The following is a 26,428-nucleotide window of genomic DNA, read 5'->3' as shown; positions in this document are numbered from 1 at the left end:
TATAGATGATGCACAAATGTTGTCATCACCTTAGAGAAGAGGTGGGAAAACATGGCCTAATTTCATGCAGGTGAGGGGAGTGCAGAGAGAAAGAAAGCAGGCAGGAGGGGCCAAGCCAAAACAGACTGAGCTATAGGAGGAAGGCTCCCCATTCCTGTCTTAGAGACATTTCCCATTCGCTCTCAATCCAAATGTTTTCAGTCCATCAATTTAGTAACCCGGTGGAAAAGAGTGAATGAGTCTCAGGATGTAAGAAAAATTAAAGTTCTATTCTTCAAAGTAGCCCAAGGAGAATAAAACTTTATTTTCTTACAGCCCGAGACTTGTTATCTTTTTTCTATCGGATTATTTTGGATGTTCTCCGGTTTTGTCTGAACGTGGATTGATCTAGTAAACTAGAAGTGGGCAATGTGCAGCCCTTCAAGAAGTTGCTGGACATTTTTTATTATGCCCAACGCATTTCAGGAAGGACTTTCCTTCCTCAGGGGCCACTTGTCTCCAAATCTGTTGGAAAAAGTCTTTCCGATGCCTCTTCTATCTTAAAATGCTCCAAAGCATTAAGGAAAGACTCTTTGTGACACATCTGGGGAAAAGTGGCCACTGAGGAAAGAAAGTCCTTTCCGAAATGTGTTGGGTGTAACAGACATTTTTTCAGACATCTGATATTTTCTCTTCTGTTTTTGAGACACGCAAGTCCCTTCCCCTCTTGCTGTTTTCTGGACTGCTTCTCCCATCATCCCTGACAACTGGTTATGCTGGTAGCGCTGATGGGAACTGCAGTCCCTGTAACATTGCAGCCTAAAAAGTAACACTCCCACCCCTTTCTAAATCATTCCTGATGACATACTTTGCACACTTCAGCTTTGCTCATGTAAACACACAACCCACGGAACAAACTTATCCATACCCCTGCTGGGAGGTTCCCTCATGTTTCTGTTCCCAAAAGCCTCAGCAGCAGGCAAGCAAGAAGTTGAGGGCTCAGCATCTTCACTGTTTTAATTACCTTCATCATAATTACACCGGGGGCAGGTCAGTGGGGGAGCATACATCCCAACAGAAATCAGTTAAGCTTCACAACTGGGAAACCAATTCTGACTGATGCTCCCCAAGAAGGAAAAGGCCTCACATCCTCATAGCCCATGCCAATCCGAACCAGACTTCTGCGCAAGAAGCTCTATTATTCCCCCCACCCCCTCGGTCCCTGAGCAAGGCAGCCTGTCTCAGGCTGAAGAGAGGAAGCCAGAAAGTGTGTAAACCCGCAGGCCAGGCTGCTGGCTTCTCACATGATGCCAGAGGTAACGGGACAAGCGCTGGAAGCGGATTCCGCAAGGGCAGCCAAAACAGGCCGGGCCGGGCTGGCAGGTACCGTGTCGTGCCAGACCTTTGTGTCCTTTGAGGGACTTCCCGCAGGTGGCACAAATAAAGAGTGCTTCCTCCAGGTGCTGCAGCTGATGCCGCAAGAGATGAAGCAGGCCGCGGAAGGAAGCCCCGCACTCGCACAGGCAGCGCCGCCCTCGGCGCTTTGGCCCCTTCTGGTGGGAGCGGAGCTGAGACATCCGGCTGTAGCGGACCCCACAGTCAGGGCATGCAAAGCCCCAAACTCGGCTTCTACGGGTTGGTTTTACAGTCCTGTGTAAGGGCCGTTTGCCGGAGCCGTTGTGAGGACGGTCTACCACCAGCCCTTGGCCCCCCGAGTCTCCTTCCACCTCCACCACGACCAAGTTGTCCTCTGTCACCTCCTCGGTGCTGTAGGCCTCCTGCTCAGGCCTCACGTTGCCCTCCCACGGCTCAGAGGCCACCGGAATGCCGCCCCCTGTGTCATACTCCAGGTCTAAGACCTCAGGGTGGTCCCCAGGGGTGCATGGCACCATGCGGACAACCGCGGGACCTTTGGGCAAAAGGCCAGTGGTGGCTGTGGGAGGCGGCTGCTTGTTCTGTTGGTACAAGTCCGGGAGGTACCCTGGGAGCTGGAAGGTCGTTGCCGGCGTCTCCCAAGTCTTCTCCCCTTCTTCCGTCGGGTCTGCATGGTCCAAGGTCAACGAATTCCCATAGGGGACCGTTACAAATTGAGGCTCTTGGTGCACAGGGACAAAATGGAGGGTGGCTGAGTCCAGAGAAGAGAGGTGAGGATCTGGGTCCAAGTAGAGAGTGGGCGAGACCTCCGAGGTCTTAATGATCACCTGTTGAAGAGGACCTGCCTCCACCTGGCCATCCAGGACGGCCCCCTGCTCCTCAGCCTGTAGGAACACAGTCCTGAAAAGAGTGCAAGGGTTCTGGCTGACCCAGCCAGACGCGATGGCAGCCTGGTCCTTGATGCTGGCCAGCTGCAGGGAACTCAAGCTCACCTGCGCGTCCAGAATGGCGGCTTGCTCCTCCGCTCTGAAGAAGAGCGGCCTCATGGCGTTCACGTTCCCCTGGCTGTCGAACAGGGTCGCTTGCAGCTCGGCCAGGTGGTGCTCCGGCGCAATGGGCACGGCCCCGGCTTCATCGTCAAGGATGATGATCTGGTTGTCAGCAGTTTGGAAAAGCCCGCCGGCCACCTGACCTTCCAAGATGGCCTCCTGCTTTGGCCACGGCCGCAGGAGGTTCACGCCAACGTCCCCGGCCAAGATTCCCACGGAGTTTCCGGGAGAGGTGCGGCCAAGCGGGCCGTCACCCTGCAACCCTGCAGCTGGCCTTCTTCTCCGGTGCCTGCTAACCTTCCGCTTGCTCGCCTTCTGGAGCCTGGGCACCTGGAGACCCCTGGGCTGCTTCGGACTTTCCTGCGCCACAGGAAGCCCGGAAGCCCCCCGTTTCGCTCCCAGCTGGCTTTCGGTGCTGCCAAGGGGCGTGTAAACGTAGGAGACCTGCAAGGGGCGCCTGCTCCCCTTCCGGTGGCAGACCCTGACGCCCTTCCGCACCAGCTTCAGGTGCCACTTGGTGTGCCGCGCAAAGTGCTCAGGTCGCAGGAACCGCTTGCCGCACTCCAGGCAGCGCAGTTTGCGGGGCGGGGAGTGGGGCCTTGGCGGGAGCCGGGCCGGCCGCTGCTGGGCCTCCTCCTCGTGAGCATGGTCCTGGAGGTGCTGGGCGTAGTGCCACTCCTCCATGAACACCTGCAGGCACTGCTGGCACTGGTAAGCGCCACACACGGGAATCCCCGGCGAGGCAGGAAGGCTTGGGCGCAGCGGGCAGGGGTACAAGGGGGAGATCCATTTCTCGCAAGCCGTCGACTTAATAGTGGAGGGAGGAGCAGATGACCGCTGAGCCGGGAGGCGCTGCACAGGCCGGGGTGGGCGTCTAACGGGCAAGCAGAAGGTCAAATAGGCCTCTCCGTCATCATCACTGCTCGAGATGTCTAGGGATTCCCAGGAGAGGCAGTTCTTGGCATTTTCCTGGTGTGGGGGAGAGAGAAAGGAGAGAGCTGTTAACAGAAGGAAGGGTAAAACAAATGCCATTAAACATCACATCCCATGTAAACAGGGCACAGTTGTACAGGAGGATGGAGAAAGCATGGAATGTAGTTTTGGGTGCACAACTCAGTTTCCTGAGTGATCTCTCTTTAAAGTTCTAGTCCTTATGATTCTGAATATAGGCCAGACATGTGGGCAACGCTCGGCATCTCAGAAGCCAAATGAGTTGCTGAATAACGTTCCCAGCTGTTGGGGGGGGGGAGGTGCTGAAGAGCCCTTTGTCCCTGTATTTAAATTACTTGCACCCCACTTTTCCTGTTCAAACAACATGCAAAGCAGTCAACAGCTGGTGGGGGCAAAGTTAATACAAATAGAAACAAAATAATTTTTGAAAAGCCCAAACCGTAGAGAGACATCAAATAATACAAGATCAACAGAATAAGCAGGTGCACAAATCAAACACACACACACACACACCCTCTAAACCAAAAAATAATTTTTACAGAATCCTGGAAGGCCAGACGTCAGGGAGCCAGGTGAACTTCCAGAGTGGTGGAGAAAAGAGACCCAAAGCCTGGGCCTGATGACAGAAGAGGGGACTGTCCCATGTACCAACCTACCTGCTTCATCTCAGAAGGTGGGTGGGCAAAGAGCAGGGCTTCCGCTGAAGCCTTAAGAGCGTTGGCAGCTTTGCAAGGGAGGAGAGAGCCCTTAGGATATCCAAGTTGCAGGCTGTTTAGGACTTCACACTTTGAAATGGGACCGAGAGCAGACAAGGAGCCAACATAGTTCCAACTGGAAGTCTCATTGCTGCATTTTGTACCCGTTGAAGCATTGCAAGTAGCATACTTCTAACAGGTTGAATACTACGAAGAGGCAGGGTAAATTATACCAAGCAAGAAGTTCTGCCAGTTTGCCTCATTTATACAGATCAGAGTTCAGCTCTTCTTGGAGCAGAAACTGGGTTCCTGGTGTTGACCTATGAAGCCCTACAGTGGCTGGGACTGAAAAATCTTAGAAAATACCCCTTTCCGTAAAACCAACCAAGAACACCTTGTTTGAACATCCAAGGCCCATCCTCTCTGTAGCTATTCCACACTGATGGATCATTTGCCCCTGGACGTTGCCTACAGCCTTTAACCTGTACATATTTATATATGTATTTTTTAATGTGTAAATTGCCCTTCACCCACAGGATCCCAGCTTACTGCTCATGCTTTCCACCCTATGATCCACAAGGTTATTAACTGAGGTTTAATTTAGAGGATGGGGATTATTTAAAACCTAGAATGTCTTATCAGTATATTTAATGCTCCCTTAAGCCTCTTAAACAATCGCCAAATGAACACGCACAGAATTTGTACCAATTGCAAAAAAAAAAAAAAAAGGAGGGTGCTAGGCAGGCACAGAGCAGAATTGAGACCCCCAGGGTTGTTCTCCACATGCTGTATGCTGGAGTGCTTCTATAAGTACAAGGTTTTGGGTATTTCCACACCAAAGAAGGCAGAAAGAGTCCAGGCCCCGCTCCATACCAAGTGCAGAGGCAACTCCTCCAGGTCCCCGTCTTCGGTCACTTCGATTTCAGCCCCAACTTCCATCCCTGCTACCAAGTCCATAGTGCCCTGCAACGAGGAGAAACATCTTGAGTGATCTTCGCCTTCTCCTGAAATCCGAAACTCTGAATTCAGAACCGCCAACCATGCGGCAGGAGCATTCAAGCCCTGGGAACTGGCAACAGGAATGTCTGCTGAGCTTGGAAACTTGAAGGAAGGAGAACAGTAAGACAACTCTGCTGATGAAGCCCTTACTGGACAAGGTGAGAACAGGAGCCAGGAGTCCTGGATCCATAGAGGGAACCTAATGCAACCAAGGGCCGCCACACCAAGTTGCCCACAAAAGCAGGCACAGCTTATATCGCAGCACTATCAGGGTGAGGGCAAACTGCACCTGCCAACAGCCCCTCTTCTACACCACTTTTCCTTCTGAGCAGACGTGCTTAGGAGGATCACGCTGCATGCGCCACTGACTCCGATGGGACTTATACCGCAAGAAGCGAGTGCAGGCCTGCAGCTGTGAAGATCCGGGAGCCCTTCCTTGACTTCTCATCGTTACACCACCCTGGGCTAGTCCCCAATCAGAACCACGTACAGGTCCCGAATGGCAAATTCTTCCCCACCCCACCCCACCCCACCCCACCCATTAAAGGCTCTGGGACTGTGGTTCACAGCCACCCAAGCTGTCACCCGGGAGACCGGGGTAGGCGGACAGCGGACCGGGCCAAGCTCTATCGCAACCTTCCCCAACCTGCGGCTTCTCAGGTGTGTTGGGCCGTAACTCCGGCTGCGCAGGCTGGGGACGATGGGAGTTGGAGTCCAACACATCCGGGGGCCGGGGCGGCGGCACCAGGTCGGCGAAGGCTGCTCTTGCTCGTCCCGCTCTTCCCGCGGAGAGCGCCGGGCGGGCCAGACGCGCCTCGCTCGGCCGGGCCATCCGCGGGACCGCTCCGCGCAAGGGGAGGCGCGCGCCACCCGCCCCGCCGGGGGCCCCGGGCGCGCCCCCGCTTCTTTCTGCGCCTGGCCCCACGCCGACAGCCGCCGGGCGGGCCTGGCTGAAATCCCGCGGATGAGGCCGCCCGAGACGGGCACCGGCCCAGCCCGGCTGCAGGCCTTCCCGATTCCGCGAGTTGCGGGGGGGGGGCGGGGGGGTTCGAACCGAACCGAACCGCAAGAGCCCGAAATGGAAACAACCCCGCTGCTAACGCGAGCGAGGGCAGCAAGCAGACCTGCCCGCCGGCCCGGGCCCACGCCGGCGCCCAGGGAGACCCAGAGGCCCCGGCGATTCCCCGCCTCTCCGCCGCATCCGCGCGGGGTCGCCCACCGGGCTGCGAACTTGCCCGCTCCGGCGAGGGGGACCTACCAAGGCGTGTCCGGCGGGCCTGGCGGCGGCGGCGGCGGCCACAGCCCCGGACCAGCCCAGCAATCCCTCCCGCATGGTGCTCGGGGGGGCGGCGCGGCCGCAAGCCCCCGCCCGGCGCCCGCGCTCCGAGGAGAGCCCCGCCGCGCGCCCCGCCGGCCGCGGCCGCCTCCCCTGCGCGGAGAGCGCGGCGCCGCTCCCAGCTCGGCCGGAAACCGGCCCCGCGCGCGCGGGGCGGGCGGGGCGCGGGGCCTGCTGGGCGCTGTAGTTCTTCCTCCCCGCGGAGACCCATCTTCGGGCGGGGCCTCGCACGCGCCGAGCTCCGCGCCTCGTTGCTTGGGGCTCTGGGGCCGCGCGCGCGCGCGCGCGCCCTCCGCGGCCCCCTTTCTCCAAACCCGGATGCGCGAAGGCCAGTCGGGGGGTGCAGAGGCGCTCCGCGTATGGCCGTAAGCAGCGGGGGTGGGCCGGAGTCGGGATGTCTCGGGCTTCTGACTCTCAGAAACCCCCGCCAGCACGGCCCGTATAGTCAGAGATGCTGGGGAGGCGATGGCCGAAACATCTGGAAATCTGTTTGCTGCCGACCCCTGCTCTGAAGCACCCTTCGCGGGCTTGCACGTGTTCCAGGCCTGAACGCAAGCAAGCACTTTTGGAGGGGGCCGAAGGCACTCTGCCACGCTCCACAATGTGGGCGTGTAACTTGTGGCTCTCCAGATGTTTTGGCCTACAACTCTCAGCAGCCCCAGGGGTAAGGGATGGTGGTGGTCGTAGGCCAAAGCATCCGGAGGACCACAAGTTGCTCAGTCCAGTTAGGAAGCATTCTTACGGCCTGCGTATTCCAAGTATGAGCCCAGACGAGGCTTTCAGACAGGGCATGGAGGAGGATGCCGTACTTTTGGATTGGGAAAACGGAAGGGAGCGAGGGGCTATAGAGAAAGAGAGACATGAAGGGGGCGTAAGGTTGCCATATCTTGAATCCAGACCCGGACAGGACCCTCTTTTTCACGTTGCATAGGAGAATTTTGCCAAGTTGCACTTTTGCTGTCATTGCAGTATTGAGGGTTGGCACCTTAAAGGAAGTAAGGCCGGTCAAGGAGCAGTGTGCGTGTGAACTTCCCATTTTGATTCAAACTGAGCTTAGACTGTTTTAAAAGGGGATCAGGCAAATTTATGGAGTACTGTGGAGGGCTATCAATGGCGACTAGTCAAGCTATTATTTCGTCTATATCCCACCTTCTCCCCTCTTGCAAGGTGGCTTACATGGCCCTTCTCCTCACTATTTTATCCTCACAACAACCCTGCGAGGTAGGTTAGGCTAAGAGTCATGGAACCTCCAGCTACAGAGGCAGTCTACCAGTTGTTGTGGACTAACAGGGGGAAAGGATTATTGCCTTCCAGCCCTGGTTATATATTTCCAAAGGCATCTGGTTGGTCTTTATGAGAGACAGGATGCTGGACTAACTGGATCTTTGGTCTGATCCAGCACAGCCCTTCTTATGTTCTTATGGCAGCAAACCTATGCGCATTGCATAGAATCACAGGCTTTTAATGTTGGAAGGGACCATGGAAGGTCATTTAGTCCAACCCACCCCCCTGGTCAGTGCAGGATCTACAATACATGGTGTAAATGACGCTGAACTCAATGGGGCTTACTTCAGAGTAAATGTTCTTAATATCGCATTAAACGTTGAACCAGCCAGCTACTTTTTTTTGGCTATAAGCTCCTGCTTCTTTCTGAGGTCTTAGGTTGTGTTCCTACACGTACTTACCTGGGAGTAAGTCTACTGAACTCAATGGCGCTTACTTCTGAGTAGACACGAGTAGGGGTGCATTGTTAGAATTACTGCCTCTATGGAGAATAACAGCAAGAAAAACGGGCAAAAAAAAAAAGGGCAGCTTCAGAGTTTTAATTCACATATGACAGTCCCTCTTTTTTTTCCTTTTTTTTAAAAAAGATCAGCTCCAGCCATTGTGCATCACTACTCCTCTACTATCCCCCCTTTAAGTGCGTCCTTCAGCTTCGTTATTTCTCCCACGCCACGCCCCCTAAACAAAGTCCGCCTGGGCGGGCTTTAATCGGCTTCTTACGCATGCGCACAAAAGAAACTGTGCCTGCGACATCCGGCGTTCGGAGAGGGAGGACCGCCCCGCAAGGGGCAGCAGCCTTGGCACAGACTGAACTGAGCATGCGCCAACTCAAAGCTAACGGCGCTCACTCTTTCAGGAGCGAGAACTTGGCTTCCTGCGCGTGCGCACTGGCTAAAACAACGGTGGCCGACGAGGATCCTTCCCCTGCTACCTTACGAGATGCGCTGAGACGCACAGTACCGTATCCCGGCCACTTATGCCGCGCCGTTATCGACGCCTGACGCTACCTTCTAGCTCAAGTGACGCTCGGCCGGTATCTATCCTTCAATAAGCGGGGTTATCGGGTTTCACCGCCCGCCGCTCAGGTATTTCTCCGCGGGACGGTGGTTGGTCGTAGTTGCGGGTTTCACGCTAGTGTCCTTCCGCGGAACGTTAAGGGGTGGTTAGTAGTATCCATCCGCCGGCCGTGTAGTGCCGGCCACTTTCTTCACCCCCTCATTCATATTCCTCCGCCGCGCTGGTGCTTAGCAACATTAACTTAAACCCGATACACAATTATCCTTCCGCTGACTACTGTAGTCCCTTTGTACCCCTCTCCCTTGGGGGCAAGCTAGAGTCAAGTCTGGCCTAGAAGTCACGACCTCTGACCTGGAAGCTCTTTTAATCCCAAATGTTTGGGTGCTAGTGTTATGATTAGTCGGTGGTGAGGCACTCTGCACATGCTCGGCAGTACCTTATTATTTGCACACTCCTGTGCTCTGTTATTTACACTCTCATTTATTTGTTGTCTGTTAAGGCAGCTCATAAAGTTGTTGTTCTTGTTCAGTCGTGTCCGGCTCTTCGTGACCCCATGGACCACAGCACGCCAGGCCTTCCTGCCCTGCGCTCTCTCCCGGAGCGTGCTCAAGGCCATATTCATTGCATCGGTGATGCTGTCTAGCCATCTCATTAGCAGAACTGTGATCTACAGCAATTACGTTTATTTCCATGCTGTGAAAAAGTCACTTGATCTCTGCAGATCAAGCTCCTGCTGAGGTTACAAGGCAACCCTCAGGAAGAGATCAGGAGATCAGTCTTGGTTTCCTGAGAGACTGAGGAACCCAGTCTTGGTTTCCTTCGTGTCCAGAATCAGTCTCCAGAGAGATTGAGTCTGGATTCCAGCCAGACAACCTGTTCCTGCCTACACCAGGAGTGTCCATTCCCCACCACCACCACTTCATGTCCTAATGATAACCATCATAGTAGAGAGGGAAAACATGCTTGAAAACAGGCAATAAACACACACCCAGGAGCTATGATTGGCTGGGTAGCACCTGGACTCCAGAAGGACAAGAGGCAACAACAAAGGAGTTTAGATTCTCATAATTAGGGTTGTTGTTGTTGTTCAGTCGTGTCCGAGTCTTCGTGACCTCCAGGACCAGAGCACGCCAGGCCTTCCTGTCCTCCGCTCTCTCCCGGAGCGTGCTCAAGTCCATATTCATTGCATCGGTGACGCTATCCATCCATCTCATCCTCTGCCGTCCCCTTCTCCTTTTGCCTTCAATCTTTCCCAGCATCAGGGTCTTTTCCAGTGAATAACTCATAAAGGCAGGGTACTAAATAAATTAATAAATTATGAAATGTATGTGTTTCTTCTCACTGCAGAAAGCAGTCTCGGAGTGACTTACATACACAAGTACAGAAAACCATAAATAATACATCAGGATCAAAATCAGTATAAACTAATAAAAAATAAATATATTTATAAAAGCAATGTAAGCCTGCCTTTTGGCCCCACATGGCCTTTCACCTCTAAGGCAGCTCAACATTAAAAAATACAACATATCTAACTTAATAGAAAGAATAATAAAATAAAGCAAGAGCTAAATACCAGAGACAGCTTGCAATATAATCTGTAACGGGGGTGGGGGTGGGAGCTTGGTGATAAAGAAAGGTCTGGCCTTCCTGAGATAGGAAGGTTCTACAAATCTGGGTGCAGCAAGCGAAAAGGCCGTCTTGAGGCCAACAGATTTCTGATAGGAAAGGGCTGCAAAGCAGGGACTCTGAAGATGATTGCAGTTTATGGTCAGACTTGTGTGAGAGAAGGTAGTCCTTCAGTTAATCTGGTACCAAACAGCACAGAATTTCATAGGTAGATACCCAGCCCTGCATAATAAGCTCACAAAAAAGTTACTAGCTTGCTAAGAGACTAGAAGCATGCATTTCCATCCTGGCTGCAGAGCAGGGGAAGCACCCTTCTAAACAGACCTAAACAAAAAAGAAGATAGTGATGCAACCCAGTGTTGCTCTGAGCGACCCAACCAGTGAACCCCAGTTGTCTATTTGGCCCGAGTGGTAACGGTTCTTTACAGTCCTCGACAGGGTCTTCCCAACACTGCTACACAAAGTCATATTTGTTTAACTATGTCAGGATAGAACCTGGGGCTGTTCTACATGCAAGGCACGTGTTCTCTCACAGAGCAGGGGGCCCTCTTGGAACAGGTTCCAGATACTGAGGCTTTGTAAGTTATGGCCTAAGTTCCTGAGCCCATGTCCTGCTTATATTGCCAATATTTCTGGTGTAGTATGATTTATATTTGGTAAGAGATATGAGTAGACAAGTGGGTGAGGCTGTGGATGAATTTAGGTTGGCTAAGCTTTCAGAGATGAGCTATTGTATTGGAAGGGGAGAATCTGATTTCAAGTCATACGTCTGGCCTTTTTCATATCTGGTCATCTAAAAAGCCATTTCCTTTCCTGTTGTTCTTTGGAGTATCCCCATTGATCAGCACTCGTTGCTTAGAAGTGGGCTGAGTGTGTTTGTGTGGACACACATGCTATTCTGAACCACGGCCACTTTCTCCCAACCTAAGACATGGGCAATGAACTAAAGACACATATCTCTCTTGCCATGTGAACAGCAAGAAAGGCTTTAACAGAACCTGTTGCCCATATTTATTTCTTTATGATATTTATATACTGCTAAGTATAGTAAAATCCCCAAGTTCTGTTATGACTCAGATGCTCACTTCTGTGCTTCCAGTGCTTTCTTCTCCAACACCAGGAGTTGTTCGGGAGGGGGAAGGCGACACAGATAGCAAAGTACAAACCTGAGCAATTTTGGTGCAGATTGGCTGTGTCTGAGCTTTTTGCCAGAAACAGATGACCATTGACCAAAGCCTGTTTATTAGACAAATTCCTGGAAGAGAAGGCTACCAAGATGTACTAGTCGTGATGGCTATATGCTATCTCAAGTATCAGAGACAGTATGCCTTGTGCACCAGTTGCTGGGGAACATGGGTGGGAGGTTGCTGTTGCACTCATGACCTGCTTGTGGGTTCCCTGCGGGCAGCTGGTTGGCCACTGTGTGAACAGTGTGCTGGACTAGCTGGGCCCTTGGTCTGATCCAGCGTGGCCCTTTTTATGTTCTTATTGCTTTCCAGACTTCATGAAATTGTGCTCTCTAATAAACACTCCTGTGTGCATGCACACTGCTTATAAGTAAGAAACTTCCCTTGTGTATACTTACCTGTCTCCTACCTGTCTTGTGATCCAAATTCAGCACCTGCTCAAACCCTACCTGCACCCTTTCTGTGATGTTTCACCCCATCTATACCCACTATATCCGCTCCTATGCCCACTCCTCCCGCCCCCCCCCCCCCGTGAAGTCTCTTTAGTATCCTTCTCCCATGTTATAATCCAGAAGTTTGATGGGATCCTCTTCCCCTCTCCAGGTTCCATTTCTACATGTCGGAGTCAGGACACAGCCAACCTGGGCTGTATGAACGTCGCCGTCGCTGGAACCGTGATAAGGAGCTGGGTCATCAAAGCCTGTCTGGGCCAGGCCGGGATCGTGACTATGTCCCCTGGGACCGAGACAGAGACCGACGGGTAGTCCATGGTTTGGCTGCCATGGGAATAAGGTGAGGGAGGCACTTGGGTATCCAGCCTGACCCTGCTCTCATTGTAGGACCCTATGGATGAGCCAGTGGGAACCGTGATGCAGAAGACACCCATCATCTTAGCCAAGCCGCCTGCAGAAAGGGTAGGTTGGGGAAACGTGATACACCACACTGTCCTGTGATGGGCCCCAGTACTGTACTTGATCCTACAGTGCCTACTCTATGGGACAGTAAGAAGTCTTCTATTGGGTCTGGCTTACTCCTGAAGAACAGACTTGACACTCAAGTCTCAATTGAAGTTCTCAGCACTACCAGTAAAAGACATCTAATATCTAATCCAAAGCTTTGAGATCAAAATTGGTGATCTTGGAATTATTCCATCCCGAGTGGATATCATATGCCCCCCCTGGTTGCCATTTTTCTCTTTGCTTCCCTCCCTCTGCCTCTGTGTTTTGAGAGAGGAGGAGATTCCCTCTTCTCCTCACATGTGCCCCTTCTCATTTCATCTTTTCCATGTAAACTGACTTTTTGGAAGATGTACAGAGGTGTGTGTATGCGGACACAGAATTCAGAGCATGCCCAACAGTGAGGAGACTCTCCTTCACCACTCCAGCTCTTTTAGATTACACGGAGGGGAAGGGAGGAGGGGGCAATACACCCAGCTCTGGGAAGGCAGTGGGATCCAGTGGTTTCAGCCAATGCAGCTCTGTATCTGTTTCTGGCCGAGAGGGATTTTGGATCTCAGCCTCTGTGTCCTCACAGTCCAAGGGGGCCCCAACCCCCACTCCCACTCCAGCCCCTGCCACTGCCCCTGCCATCGAGAAGCCCATTGTGCTGATGAAGTCACGGGAGGAAGGCAAAGGCCTCGCGGGAGCAGCGGAGACATCAGCTCAGCTCCCTGCAGCTGTCGCCAAGGTGGAGAAGGAGGGCCAGCGTCCCACGCAGCCTGTCTATCAGATCCAGAATAGAGGCATGGGCTCCACTGCATCCAGCGGCATTATGGACCGTAAGTATGGAGAAAAGGCTGCTCCGAAGGTGTAGCCGTGCTAGTCTGTTGCAGGACAAGCAACAGAGTCTTCTGGCACCTCAAAGGCTTCCTGTGATTCACGGGCTGCTAAATAATATTAACTGGTAGGGAAGGGACAATGAAGAAGTATTAGCTCCTGGCTCATTGTTTAAAATAGTCTCCACACCAGAAACATTGCTGTTGGCTAGGTTAATGTGATATGAAGCAACCTAAGAATTCCCATTTTCATTTCATACAGAAGGTTTCTAGTTGTGTGTCACAAGAGCATGCAAAGAGTACCTTGCGCACTTTAAACTAACCACCCACTCTGTGCCCATCAGAGCAGGGACTCCATGCGGCCTTGATCATTCCCATGCAGTATAAAGGCAGTGACATCATCCCCAGGGGGTAAATAAAAATGAACTGGGATTCCTGGAAATAGCCCACCCTATAACAGTTTGGTAGGAGGGGATGTTGCCCAGAAAGCACAGTCCCAGTCCTGACTGACTGGGCAAAGGGTGGGTGGGAGACTGGGAGGTAGTATTAACTGAGCAATCTCACAAAGGATTGCCAGCCATTGTTCTAGGTGCTGAAAGTGAAATTATATATGTATCCTCTTCAGTGTAGGTCTGAAGTGTGCCTTCACTTTTATCCTAGGGGGGAAAATACCTGTAGCCTAGGTTTGAAAAGCTTTGGAGAACACTGTGCCTAGCCCTTATGACGGTGGAAACAAGCTTGAAATTGCATAGGGATGTCTGGTGGAATCTCAAGCAAGAAACAGGCTGGAGCAGGACTTGGAGTGGTTAGACACATCTCAGGAAATTTCAGTGCCAATCCCTAGTCTAGAGTTGGAACATTGGATGGGGAAGTGAACAGGGTTTGGAGAGCTATTATATTAAGCCTTTATGTGGGACTTGTCTACGAGGCTGTCATTTGGCCCTTACTGTCTCTTCCCTTTCCAGCTGTAGTTGGCCAGGCCAAGCTGCTAGCCCCAGAGAAAATGAAACACAGCATCAAACTAGTGGATGATCAAATGAACTGGTGTGACAGCGCCATTGAGGTACGATTGAGTCCAAGGGGATCACCTTCCATCTGTGTTCCCTTTATCTTCCTGTGATGTCCCTACTCTCTGTCAATGCCCTTTTTTCCAATTACTTGACACGAGTACTCTGATCTGGCAAGCTTTCATTGAAGTCAGCCTGTGAAGTCAGCCTGTTCAACCCTGTGAACAGCCTGCTGGGTTGAGGAACAGAGATAATGCTGTCTAGATAATGGTAGCCTCTGATTTCTGTTCTAGATGGCATGGAATTATAGAGTTGGATGGGACCTTGGAGATCATTTAGTTCAACCCCCTACTTAGTGCAGACTCTGCAGTGCATCTACAGCAGCTCTGGCAGATGGTTGTTCAGCCTCTGCTTAAATACCTCCAGCAAAGGAGAACCAAACCCATCACCTCTTGAGGTAGTCTGTTCCACTGCTGAACAGCTCCCACTGCTAGGAAGTTTCACCTAATGCTCAGTTGAAATTTGCTTCCCTGCAACATCCACCCACTGATTCTAATCCTGCCCTCTGGAAGTCTGCCCTGTCTTCTGTGTGATGGCCCTTCATTTATCTGGTCTCTCAGTCTTCTCACTATCCTGGTCACTCTCCTCTGGACCTACTCCAGTTTGCCAATGTCTTTCCAATGTGCCACCCAGGACTGGATAGGTTAACACAGAATGGTGTGGAACTATTTCTTCTCACGGCCTGGATGCTATGTTTACAAGTGTGTGTGTGTGTGTGTGTGTGTTTTCTATCTCTCATCAGTACCTCCTGGACCAAACTGATGTGCTGGTGGTTGGGGTGCTGGGACTGCAGGGTACTGGAAAATCCATGGTGATGTCACTGCTGTCAGCCAATCAGCCTGAAGAAGATCAAAGGTAGGAGCTGAGCTGGGGGAACTGTAGTTGCAAATGGATAGTTGTATTGTTTAACAAAAAAGGATGATGAGGTTGGGAGAATGAATTAAAGTAGTTGGGGAGACTCCTCTTGAGTGCTCCTCTTAGCTGGTTAGTAGTTCTGGCTTTGGGCATTTCCCAGGTTTTTTGGCTGCAAACACTGGGTAACGTAGTTTGGGCATGTTGGGCAATAAAGTTTTGAAGTAGCAAAAAGGGAAAAGTTTATGGCCTTGTAGTAATCTTGATTGGTTTGGGGAGATGCCTTGAGTTGTGGATTGGAAGGTTGATGTTGTAGAAGCCTGAAGTCAAAAGAACTGGCTGGTTCAAGTCAATATGACATTCAGCTCCCACCTTCCTTTTTTTTTTTAGCATTTGTCTGTTTCCTCAGGCCCTTTTCTCCATTTGTTTCTTAGCCTGTTGCCTATTTGGACCTTTCTTCAGCTACCTTGCCTTTGAGATTCCTGCCCCTTTAATTCCCTTTGCTCCCGGGATCTATTTCCAGACCACAGCTTGCCCCACGGAACTCGACCTATCCCCAGTACCAAACTAAAGTTTTCATCCTAGCTAAACTGACAACTTTTCCTACCCTTGCAGATACTGCACTGCAGACATTCTCTCAGCTTTGTTCTTTGAGCACTTGGAATGTTTGAACATTCCATGCCATTACACCAGCTCAGCCAATTGGAGTCAGGCTTCACTTCCATAAGTGCAGTACAATATAAATTATCACTTCACTTCCTTCCTGCCAATCCCTTTTCCTCTGTTCTAGGACCTATGTGTTCCGCACTCAGAGCCAGGAGATCAAGGAGCGTGGCGGCAACCAGACCAGTGGCATTGACTTCTTCATCACTCAGGAACGTATCATCTTCCTTGACACTCAGGTCTGTGATTTCATAGCCTTTCTGTAATTCCTTCCAGCTATCCTTTGGCGGAACTCTCCATGCAACCCCTCATTGCCCCTGGATGGATTCAAATGCAGGCCCCAGTTGCTCTGACCAGTCGCTTATTTGTTCTTGTTTGAGACTGAAGGTATTTGATCAAGGCTGCCGGTCTGACTTGAATACCTTGATGCATTTGGTAACACATCTGTTCCACAAGGTGCCTGATCCTGTAGTGTAGGAGTACAAGATAGGGGAGCCTGTATTGCCCAGGCTGCAAGAGGCAACGTGGTGCTCTTGGTTTGCTGGAAGGAGTGAAATGGGATATGAGAAAAAAGACAGAAGGTTGGAAAAATGAGGATAGCAGGTTAGTTAAGTGACTAAGGGCGCAATCCTATCCAGATAGGCAGCCGCCTCCGAACTCGGAGGCGGCTGCCTATCCAAAGCAGGGCAGGAGAAGCATGGAGGGGATCATTCCCTCTGCACTCCTCCCGCCCTGCATTTTTGACTAGACAGCCAGTTGTGGCTGTCTAGTCGCGGGAGGGCTGAGCGGGGAAGGAGGCTGCTGTACGACACGTAGGATGTGTCGTACAGGCATTTCCCAGCCGCTCCGCTCTCTTCTTGCGAGCACAGAGGACGGGGCTGTTCTGCGCTACCTTTAAGGCAGCATGGAATTGGGGGGAGGTTGGTTCTCCGGGAACTGACCTCGGAGCGTGGGCTCCGAGGTCGGTTCCCGGAAAACAACATATCTTATGGCCATCTAGCCGCTGTCTAGCAGCCATAGGATTGCTCTCTAAGTGAGTAAAGGAAACCAAACAAATAAGAGGTAAGAATGTAAACTGAGGTGGTCTTTCTGTTGCTTTCACAATATGCAATGCTGCATGCAGGAGTTGTGGAAGCGAGATGGTACCATTCAGCAGAGAGATTGGGAAAGGCCACTGCGTTTCTTGTTTTCCCCTAGAAAAGTGTGGGCTTCAGCTAAGAAATTAGGACAGTCACCAGGGTAGCCTTTGTAAGGCATGAGGATAGACAAAACCCTTGAAAGTCTTTTATTTCCTCTCTCTGCAGCCCATTCTTAGCCCCTCCATCCTAGATCACCTGATCAACAATGACCGCAAGCTTCCTCCGGAGTATAATCTACCCCATACCTATGTTGAAATGCAGGTAACAGCCATTCTTGTTCTGTGTGTGTTGGCCAATGGGTGCTGATGGAGGACATGGGAGTAGGGAATGAGCTACAGAACCTTCACTTCTGGCAGGCAATGGAGTGAACCTCCCCATAGAAACAATGTGACGGTTGTTTGGTGACCGGTCTGGAGAGTATTCACACATTTGGGGAAGACTGAGCTGCAAAACTCAGGGATTACCTCGCCTTCAACCAATTAATAAAGAAGGCTATTTAGCCTTTATCAGGACCAGTATACCACTGTTAGAAATTGTTTAGTCAGGAAGTGTAATTATTTGTTTGCAACTTTATCAATTACTGTAAATTGTTACTGAACTTGTCAGATCTATAGGAATTCCTGAAGAAGAGATACACCTGGGTTCTGTATACATAACTGTTAGAGTTGTTGTTAAATAGACCAGCAAAACGGATATGGTTACTTTGAAATCCTGACTGTATAATTGTAAACTAATCGGCATAACTGTACTTGCAATTGTCATTGTTATCATTGCGTCATCGTAAAAAATTTGGTAACCAACTGGTCCAGTGCTGTGTTATAGGTCTCTTATGGCAAGAATGTTTATATTGATACTTTTGTTGGGGGACCTTGTCCTTTTTTGTTTTGTTTGCCAAATGGCTTCCCACCAAAAGGGCAGCTGGTTTTGAAGTGTGGTGTGCTCTGTACAGGAGCAGAGGTGTCCTTTGTTCTTCTGAACATGGACTTGGATCAAAGCCTCCATGAGTACCTGCTTGTATCCTGGGGTCTTGAAGGACCAGCCCTGCACCATCTCTCCCACTCACAGGTGCTTTCCTTTCAGTCCCTCCAGATTGCTGCTTTCCTCTTCACTGTCTGCCATGTGGTCATTGTGGTGCAAGACTGGTTCACTGATCTGAGTTTGTACAGGTGAGAGATGGGGAGAGACCTAGAAGCTGGCCCCAAGTATGAAAAGGGAACTGCAGGAAACCGAGTCAAACCAATGGCTCATTTAGACAAGCATGGTCCAGTGCCTGGGGCAGAGGAGAGGTCCTTCACTTTCCTGCTGCCCTAGACCAGGGCTGGGGATAATCTTTCCCTTACACATAAATTTGAACTCTGCATTAAGGTCACCCAAATCCTGTTCATCCATAGTTAAATGCAAATTAAATATAGTTGCATGCATTTCCTTATTTTGCAGAATTTATTTTGCTTCTCCTAGCTGTGGAGAAGAGCAGGGAGCTATGTGGGGCACCAAAGACATGGCCCTCTAGGCACTGAAAATCTCTTTCAGCCCCTGAAGTTACAGTAGGCATCACCTAGGTTGAGATATATATTAGAATGTTAAATATTTCTGAAAGTGGATATTTTTTGGTGTAATATTTTGAGCCCTACCTAATAAGCAGCCTGTTTTGAATTTTGGCAGCCAGGAGTGTGTGTGAGTGAGAGAGAACAAGAGAGAAAGATGGGTTCATTGGGTTTAGCCTCATTTAAAGCAAGATCCCTATTTCTGTTGGCTACTTTAATGCCAACTAGTAAATGGAAGTCCAGTGACTTAAGATCTGTTCTCTGGGTGAATGCAGAAAGAGGGGCAAGCCTTTTGCACTTTCCAGATTCTGCCACCAACTTTAAAGCTGTCGTCCCTCCTTCTCCCCACTTTATACTATTGGCATTGTTTGTTTTCCTTCCAGTAATCCAAATCGAGAAATGTAACTGAAAGCACAAAGATCCTGGAGTCCTTCCTGTTACCACAAGAGGGAGGTTTTGTCTGTTCTAGTACTCCGTTCTGTCTAACGTGGCTCTACTAAAGCTCTTCTGTATCAATTGCAGGTTCCTTCAAACGGCCGAGATGGTAAAGCCCTCCACTCCATCTCCTAGTCATGAATCCAGTGGCTCCTCTGGCTCAGATGAGGGCACAGAATACTACCCACACATTGGTACAGCAGAATATATGCATGGCTTTATGGGGCTGGATCAGTCAACTGTCCTTCCATCCCAGTATCATATCACCGAGAGTGGTCGCAGCTAGAGTAGGCAGTGGGCTGGAAAGCAGGAAATGGTGGGTGGAGGAGGCAGAAGGTGAAGGAAAGGAGGGGCAGAGGAGACATGGAGTTGAGCAAACAAGGGGCCAAGCAGAATGATGCCACTATAAGTTCCTTTCTGCAGTGTCCTTCTGTGACTTCTGGGATCCCTAGGTGCTTTCCATACATTTTCCCCAGCTTTTCTCTTGGATGAAAGCTGAGGTTTCCAAGCTGCAGGATTTCCCTTTGGATACTAGATTCTTTGCTTGTGCAGCATTCCTGTACATGTGGAAAATAACACAGTCATAACAGTTTCTAGTTCAGAAATCTAGAGAGACGGTTCCCCTTCATATTGTCATATTAGATTGGATTGGTTCTAGCTTGGTGTGTGTGCGGGTGCTCCGTATCTTTACTGTACTGTTGAGAATTGGGGACAGGGTGCATTTAGTTCACAGTACCTCTAAACCTTTTACCCCCCCCCCCTAGTTTTTCTCCAGAACAAAGCCAAGAGGGAGAACTTCTGCCCCCGGAACCTGAAGCAGATGCACCTTGTTATTGACAAAATTATGATGCACTCCCACCTGAAATACAAGGGTAATGTCTCTTTCCAGTTCACTTGGAGGACCAGAATGCAGAGATTAGTAGGTAATGGAGTAAAAGTGGACCTGGTCTACACGTGCAGGAGAATGAGGTGGTAGAAAGGAGTATGCTACTTCAGACTGCAGGTGGAGACATTTCCGTGGTTCATCTTTACAGTGGGGCCAGAGAGTGGTCTGAAGACAGGTGACAAAGTTGCATAGTTAAAGGAAATCAGGTTTTAGAATGTCTGGGGACCCCATTGTGGGTGTCACAGTAGGTGGGATAGAGTGTACTGAAGTAATTGCCTTGATCGTGAGAGCCTTGGTGCTGACATGATCATGGAGCTTACTGGAAGAGGGCCAAGGCACACGCTGGGTCTGCATGAGTTGGATCCCAGAGACTGTGGAGGCAAAATGGCATCAAATGACTGTGCTGAGGAGCCCCCTAGTCAGTTTTGGGGAGAGGTGTTACACATGAGGGATAGTGTGGAGGAAAGTGAGAAGGAGCCAGTGCAGAGACTTTGGCATTCTCATCCCAAACACAGCGATGCGTTGCTATCCAGTGGTTAGCACTGACTTTCTGGCCACCTCCTACTAAGCTCCTGAAACAGAAAATCATGTTTCTGGGTGTGATGGTCAGTTGTCTGCTTAACGGAACCGTTTCTCTGTTTCTCCTCCACCAGGTACCCTCTCCATGTTGGAATGTAACATATTCCCTGGCCTGCCCCAGAGTTACCTAGACTCAGAGGTCAACCTGTTCTTACTGCCCTTTATGGATACAGATGCAGATGATGCTCTGCCCAAAGCAGGTGAGTAGCCGGAATTCTGCCCGTTACTTGCTATTCATATAGCCAGAAGGGACCAAAATGATTGTGTCAAACCCCTTCTGCCTCCCTTCTCTGGGCAGATTCCTCTTGAAATCAGTCCCCATCATATTTAACTTTCCTAGTCCAGGCCACAGTGTGTGAGCAGGCACAAGGGATGCTGCTCCGTGATACTGTGTTCTCCCATATAGGCTGTCCTGGCCTCTACATTCTGAGCGGGAGGCCTTGCTTACCATACCCCGGCCTGCTGAGGCTCGTTTGCCCATGGTGCACAGGAGGGTCTTCTCAGTTGCTGCGCCCACCATGTGGAATAATTTCCCCATTGAGATCAGCTGGGCTGTAGCATGGAGTGCTTCTCCCAAAAACTTAAAAGATGTTTCCCTGATGGTTAGCATGGTCAGCTACCCCTGGTTATGTTCATGAGATTTTATTTTTATCACTGTTCAATTGTTTTAATGATTTTATTGTATTTTATCATGATTGTATCTTGTTCAGGTGCTTTGAGGTTTTTTTTTTTTAATGGAAAGTGGTATAGAAATCCTCTGAAATAAATACATACATATATACCTGTAGAGCAGAAAGTGAACCAACATGCTAGCCATCGTCAGTAGCCCCTCTTGGCCAATGGGAAGTGATTTCCTGACAGGAGTCAGGAATGCCTGCCCCCCCCATACACACTTTTTTTTTTTTTTAACCATATAACACATCTGCGGGTTGCTTAGCCTTTTCCTTCCCAGCCTTTTGTGCGCCCCCCACCCCTGCCAAGCTGCTTTTCTTCTAAAGAGGTAAAAAAGTATGGGGACTTGTATGTTACTTCTTGGTGGGGAAAAAAACACACAGCTGGGGGGGTGTTTTGAGTGGGGAAACAGCAGGGTTCAATGACACATTTCCTCCCCATCTCGGTTCAGCTGGAATTACAGCATTCCCCCCACCCTCCCAACACACGCACACACACTGCATACGGTTATGCCCCGATACGATGAATTAGAGACCATGGAACAGGAAGCAAAATCTATCGATTGAATTACGTTTGATAGGGTGGGCTTGGAACCCAAAGCAATTTACTTCCCAAAGTAAGGATGCAATCCTCTGCATGTTTAGACAGAAAAAAAAGTCCTACAACTCCCAGCATGCTCCAGCCAGCCATGCTGGCTGGGGCATGCTGGGAGTTGTAGGACTTCTTTTCTGTCAAAACATGCAGAGGATTGTGTCCTAAATTGCCTTAAGTTCCAAGCCCACCCTATCAAATGTTCAGTTGGGGCGGCCACCGATGCCCCTGAGAAAGGGGAAATTGATCTACAGATCTGGGTGTGGTTGCTTCATTATTCTTCCAAGCATCACTGCATTCCTTTTGGAAGATGCTGTCTGTCTGTGTTCTGGTAAAAGCTCCGGATGTCTCAAAAGATAGAGCAATTGGCCTGTCTTACTTTTACTTTGCAGCTCCAGGAGGTGCGCCCCTCTTCTCCCTCCTGCCTGGGTACAAGGGACACCCCAGCTTCCAGTCTCTGATTGCCAAGCTCCGGAGCCAGATTATGTCAATGTCCCGGCCTCAGCTCTCCCACACCATCCTGACTGAAAAGAACTGGTAAGTGTGTGTTTAAATGTTTGGTGATTGAAGTATTATGGGAAGATAAGGTAGAGGGGACTTCGGGGCTGCAAAGGTAGCGTACATCTGATCAGCCTCTACTATGACCTTTAACAAGGATGTTCCAACTGCCTACATCTCACAAAGTAGGCTTTTGCCGATAAAAGCTTATGTCACAATACACTTTTAGACTTGAAGGTGCTAAAGGACACCTTGTGGTGTTAATGTCCTACATGCCTTTCTGGTGCGAGACTGCAGATATCTGTCTTTGAGGGAGATGTACTCATTTAGAAACCTGTCCATACCCACATCCTTCTCTGAGGCAACTCCACCTTAACCTTTCCTTCCATATATTTTAAGATGATTTTAGAACATGTTGTGTGATTCAGGCATACTCTGCATTAACAGTAAGCACAATGTGAAATGGACCCATGTAGGAAGCCTCCCTCTTGTGGCTTTGCATGCTTTCAGAAATCTGTATTTCACCCTCAGCATATGCTTATGAAATGCAGGAGGTACCAGATTTCCAACAGTGAGTGGAGGTCTGAGCAGGGCAAGTGGGTGGTGCTTTGAGCCCCAGTACTCTTGGAGGGCACCAGCTGCTCTTACGTGGCAGTGAACGAACCATTTCTGTTGTCCCAGCATACCAAGACCAGAGTGTGTGTAGCTGCTGTGTGTGCTTGTTCACTGCACAAGTGCAGAATCTGATACACAAAATCTGCAGCTTCTTGTTCTGATTTCTCTCTGCACACGAGGGCTGGAAACCTTTTATAAAACGTTGTTTAATTTTTGTATAGCAAGTGTCTAGCCCGATTGACTTTCTGACCCCAATTTTCTGTATTTTTTTTGTCTCCCTCCATCACTCTTGTTCTTTCCCCTTGCAATTTGCTTCCACGGGGTCCCAAATAATTTTTAAAACCTGTCGATTGGAAGTAGAAATAAATTCTTTACAGAGCATTTAAACTGATATGGCTTAGATCAGCCTTCCACAATGTGGTGTGCTCCAGATGTGTTTGATTACAGCTCCCATCATCCCCAGCCATGCTGGCTTGAGGCAATGGAAGCTGTAGTTCAACACATCTGGAGGGCACCAGGTTGGGGAAGGCTGACAAAGACTGTTGTGAAATGGAGCAGATAGCTCTGTACGGAAGAATCTCCCTTTGGACTGAAACAGAATCCTGGCTTATGTTTACTTTGCTCCACTATTTTTATACTTCTGACTTGTTTCTATTGTGATGTTTTATGGTTTTATTGTACTGTGCCTTTGGTATACAGCCCTGATATCTCAGGATGAAGAGTGAGTTAAACCTGCTTTTAATAAATCAGTAATACATTTTGACTTTTCTCGCTTGGGCAGGTTTCACTATGCGGCACGCATCTGGGATGGTGTGAAGAAATCCTCTGCTCTCTCCGAGTATAGCCGCCTGCTGGCATGAGCACGATGTTCTTGCACTGGAGCTGCCAAGGGGGTAACCAGACTCCCCCAATCCCCCGAGCTGGGTGAGCCAGGGTTCCTGTGCCCTCGTCCAGAGGCACAACGTGATGTGTGTATCCCGGAGAGGGGAGCTGTAGGGGGGCACCAGCCCTTCAGAGGTACCAGGCAAGGTTTCAGGAGCAAAACTGCAGAATTGGTGGTATCCCTACTGGGCCACCGTACTGCCTACCACCCAGCATGGATCTTGCCCCCTATGTCTTTTAGGGCTTTGATTTCCACCTATGTATTTAGATGGGAGAGCGCCCTTCATGTCTTCCCCTGTGTTACAACTCCTTCCAGCGTTGCAAGGTCCTTCAGCCAGGGTGGAAGATAGACCAAGGCCTTATGGGGGCAGGCTCCTCTGCAGTTGCAGGGAAGTGGGGGTCAGGGCAAAGATCAGTGGGGGAGTTAACTTTGTTGCTTTGAATATTTCCAGACTCTTTATTCCTAATTCTTCAGTGTTGGGGGAAGCATACTCAACCCCATCTCTCTCTGCTCAAATCTGTGTCCCTTTCCTTGACCCACGCCCAGCTTTCTTGTTCCTCTGTTGCAAAGTGGATAATTTACTCCCCCTTTGCATGAATATTCTATTCTTGTTTAATAAACTGTTCAAGCTACCTCATGTCATGATAGATTTTTTTAAACATCAGCCACAACACCACATTGTCTCCTCTGTTAGCAGCATAGACTCTGTGTGATTTGTGTGTGTGTGTGTGTGTGTGTGCGCGTGCGTACGCATGTGCTTAACATTGTCTAGACTTCAAAACCGCCCAGAGAGCTTCGGCTATTGGGCGGTATAGAAAATAAATAAATAAATAAATAAATAAATAAATAAATAAATAAATCATGATTGAAGAACATACCCTCCAAAGACTGGATACAAGGAGAAGTCTACAGAAAAAGACTACAGAAAAAGAAGTTACACTTCTCATGTCAGGGGTCTGTGTCTGAGATGGAGATCATCATGAAAATAATTCTTACTTCCCTTTCCTACCCTTGAGCTGCTGGAACTTTTCTTTAGCAGGCAGGCAGTTCTCGTACAGCATTGGTTTAACTGCTTCGCCATCCCTGTCTTGGTGTTAGTGAGCATACTGGCCCAGTGAATTGCACTTAGGTGTAGAGAATTAGCCCAGTTAAGATGCAACGCTAAGCCATAGTTTAGCAGTGCTGGAGCGAGCCTTGGCAGGGCTTGGCTTGTGGTTACTTCTATCTCAGCGCAGCCATGATTGGAAGCATCCACTTCCTAGTTTATAGAGTTTATCATTACATCTGAATGGGGGACGAGTTAGTTTAAACTAAAGTTTCTTGAAAGAAGCAAGAATCAGAAACCATGCCTTGTTCCTGACCTGTTTCAATAAACCGTGCTTGCTGGGGCATGTTGGGGAAGGCTGGTTTAAATGAATCGCAGTTTGTTTTTGTCAACTATAATGACAAACTGGTGTTAGTCTAAAAATGGAAGTAGATGCTTCCAGTCTCATGGCTGTGATGGAAATGAAGGGGGGAGGGGAGCATGTGAGCTCAAGGCTTTTCCAGGCTTCTGTTGTGCTAAACTATGGTTCAGCATTGTATCCAATTTGGGCCATTATTGTGCATAGTTAATAATTTATGGCATTGCACAAGTTCCTTGTTTCATGTTAGTCCCCCCTGCCCCCCAGTGATAGTTTGTGCTGCTAAATCTTGAAGTCTTCTCAAGTGGGGGATACAAAGGTGTCCTAATCCTTGCTCTCTTTCTGCCCTGCATATTATTTTAACAGCCAAAGTGTGTCATCTTTATTCACAAGCAGCTCCCACTGTGTTCTATGGGACTTGCTCTTCAGCAAGTGTGCAGAGGAATTCTTTGTATCCTGGCCTTCACGGACTTTGTTTATAAGTAGGCAGGAGCAAAGTGCACACAGACTGAAGTCCCCAAGAGCTTTTTGTCTCTGAACTGGCACCTGTCAGACATTGTGGAGGATTACTTCCATTGATATAACTAAGACATATTCTGGCCTTGGAGAAAGATTAGATACAGAGACTGCAGGAGAGTGCCCCAGGAAATGCAAGTCATCCTCTCTAGAAAGCTAATGCACAACCATCAGGATCCAACATCCTTGAGAGTTAAACCATATTTGCTGCAGAACTTAGCTACGTACTTTCATAGTTCTTACTGTATCCCCCAAGAAACTTACTATTTCTCATTTAGAACCTAAAGAAAATAAGACAGTGAAGATACACTCCAATGTGTCTTGTATGAATTCAGTTTATAAATCCAAACCTAGAATTTAATAGTCTGGTTTGTTAAGACACACACACACTGAGTCAATTTGCAGCACTGTATGGCCCCAAATTTGTACTTCTTTCATATTTGCATGATCGTACCCTGCTGCTCGATTAGGAAATTCTATAATCAAATGCCTGTAAGAGAATTCTGGAATTAAAAAAGGGATTCCAATGCTTAATACCACACAGTATGGTTGTCTGACCCAAGAGTAATTAAAATGTCTTAGCTCTGAGGTTTGCCAGATGAGAAACAATTGTACCAGGCAATTAGAAATAGATCATTAGATCCTTTTACTGTTTAGAAAGGAATCCAGATGAGGTGTCAATGTTACATTTAGGTTTGCGACTTTCACTTAGTAGAGTCTTGTAAAGTCATTAGGTCAGAGGGGTGACATCAGATAAGTGACCAAAAGGCCTCACTGGAGACCATAAATATGTAAGAAAAACAAGCTCAAAAGA

General features: G+C 49.4%; 2 protein-coding genes across 7 annotated transcripts; one reads left to right on the top strand and one right to left on the bottom strand.

Moving 5' to 3' along the window:
- Positions 1-970: 970 nt before the first annotated feature.
- Positions 971-8,306, bottom strand: LOC146337781 (uncharacterized). Of its 3 annotated transcripts, none has more exons than XM_084815259.1 (3): positions 8,069-8,306; positions 4,922-5,011; positions 971-3,371 (listed from the first exon to the last, which is right to left on the bottom strand). In XM_084815259.1, exons 2-3 carry the CDS (start codon positions 5,003-5,005, stop codon positions 1,221-1,223), a joined length of 2,235 nt encoding a protein of 744 aa, XP_084671385.1. In that variant the 5' UTR covers positions 5,006-5,011; positions 8,069-8,306; the 3' UTR covers positions 971-1,220. The 3 variants fall into 3 exon arrangements, with proteins under 3 accessions (XP_084671385.1, XP_084671384.1, XP_084671383.1); XM_084815258.1 differs by lacking the exon at positions 8,069-8,306 and adding an exon at positions 6,172-6,755; XM_084815257.1 differs by lacking the exon at positions 8,069-8,306 and adding an exon at positions 6,306-6,527.
- Positions 8,307-8,387: 81 nt separating this feature from the next.
- Positions 8,388-24,327, top strand: SMG9 (SMG9 nonsense mediated mRNA decay factor). 4 transcript variants are annotated; one of them, XM_084815260.1, is made up of 14 exons: positions 8,388-8,752; positions 12,101-12,257; positions 12,337-12,411; positions 13,031-13,274; positions 14,237-14,334; positions 15,081-15,193; positions 15,981-16,092; positions 17,158-17,253; positions 18,073-18,158; positions 19,059-19,165; positions 19,736-19,843; positions 20,511-20,636; positions 22,092-22,236; positions 23,594-24,327. In XM_084815260.1, exons 2-14 carry the CDS (start codon positions 12,114-12,116, stop codon positions 23,670-23,672), a joined length of 1,533 nt encoding a protein of 510 aa, XP_084671386.1. In that variant the 5' UTR covers positions 8,388-8,752; positions 12,101-12,113; the 3' UTR covers positions 23,673-24,327. The 4 variants fall into 4 exon arrangements, with proteins under 4 accessions (XP_084671386.1, XP_084671389.1, XP_084671390.1 ...); XM_084815263.1 differs by having other exon boundaries at positions 8,390-8,752; positions 13,065-13,274; XM_084815264.1 differs by having other exon boundaries at positions 8,524-8,700; positions 13,065-13,274.
- The last annotated feature ends 2,101 nt before the right edge of the window (positions 24,328-26,428 follow it).

The sequence above is a fragment of the Heloderma suspectum genome, chromosome 10 (assembly GCF_057233095.1).
Source record: "Heloderma suspectum isolate Gila_16-S chromosome 10, 16-S_ref, whole genome shotgun sequence".
Classification (NCBI taxonomy): Eukaryota; Metazoa; Chordata; class Lepidosauria; order Squamata; family Helodermatidae; genus Heloderma; species Heloderma suspectum.
The sequence above is the reverse complement of the archived record's forward strand: the minus strand, read 5'-3'. Positions and strand labels throughout refer to the sequence as shown.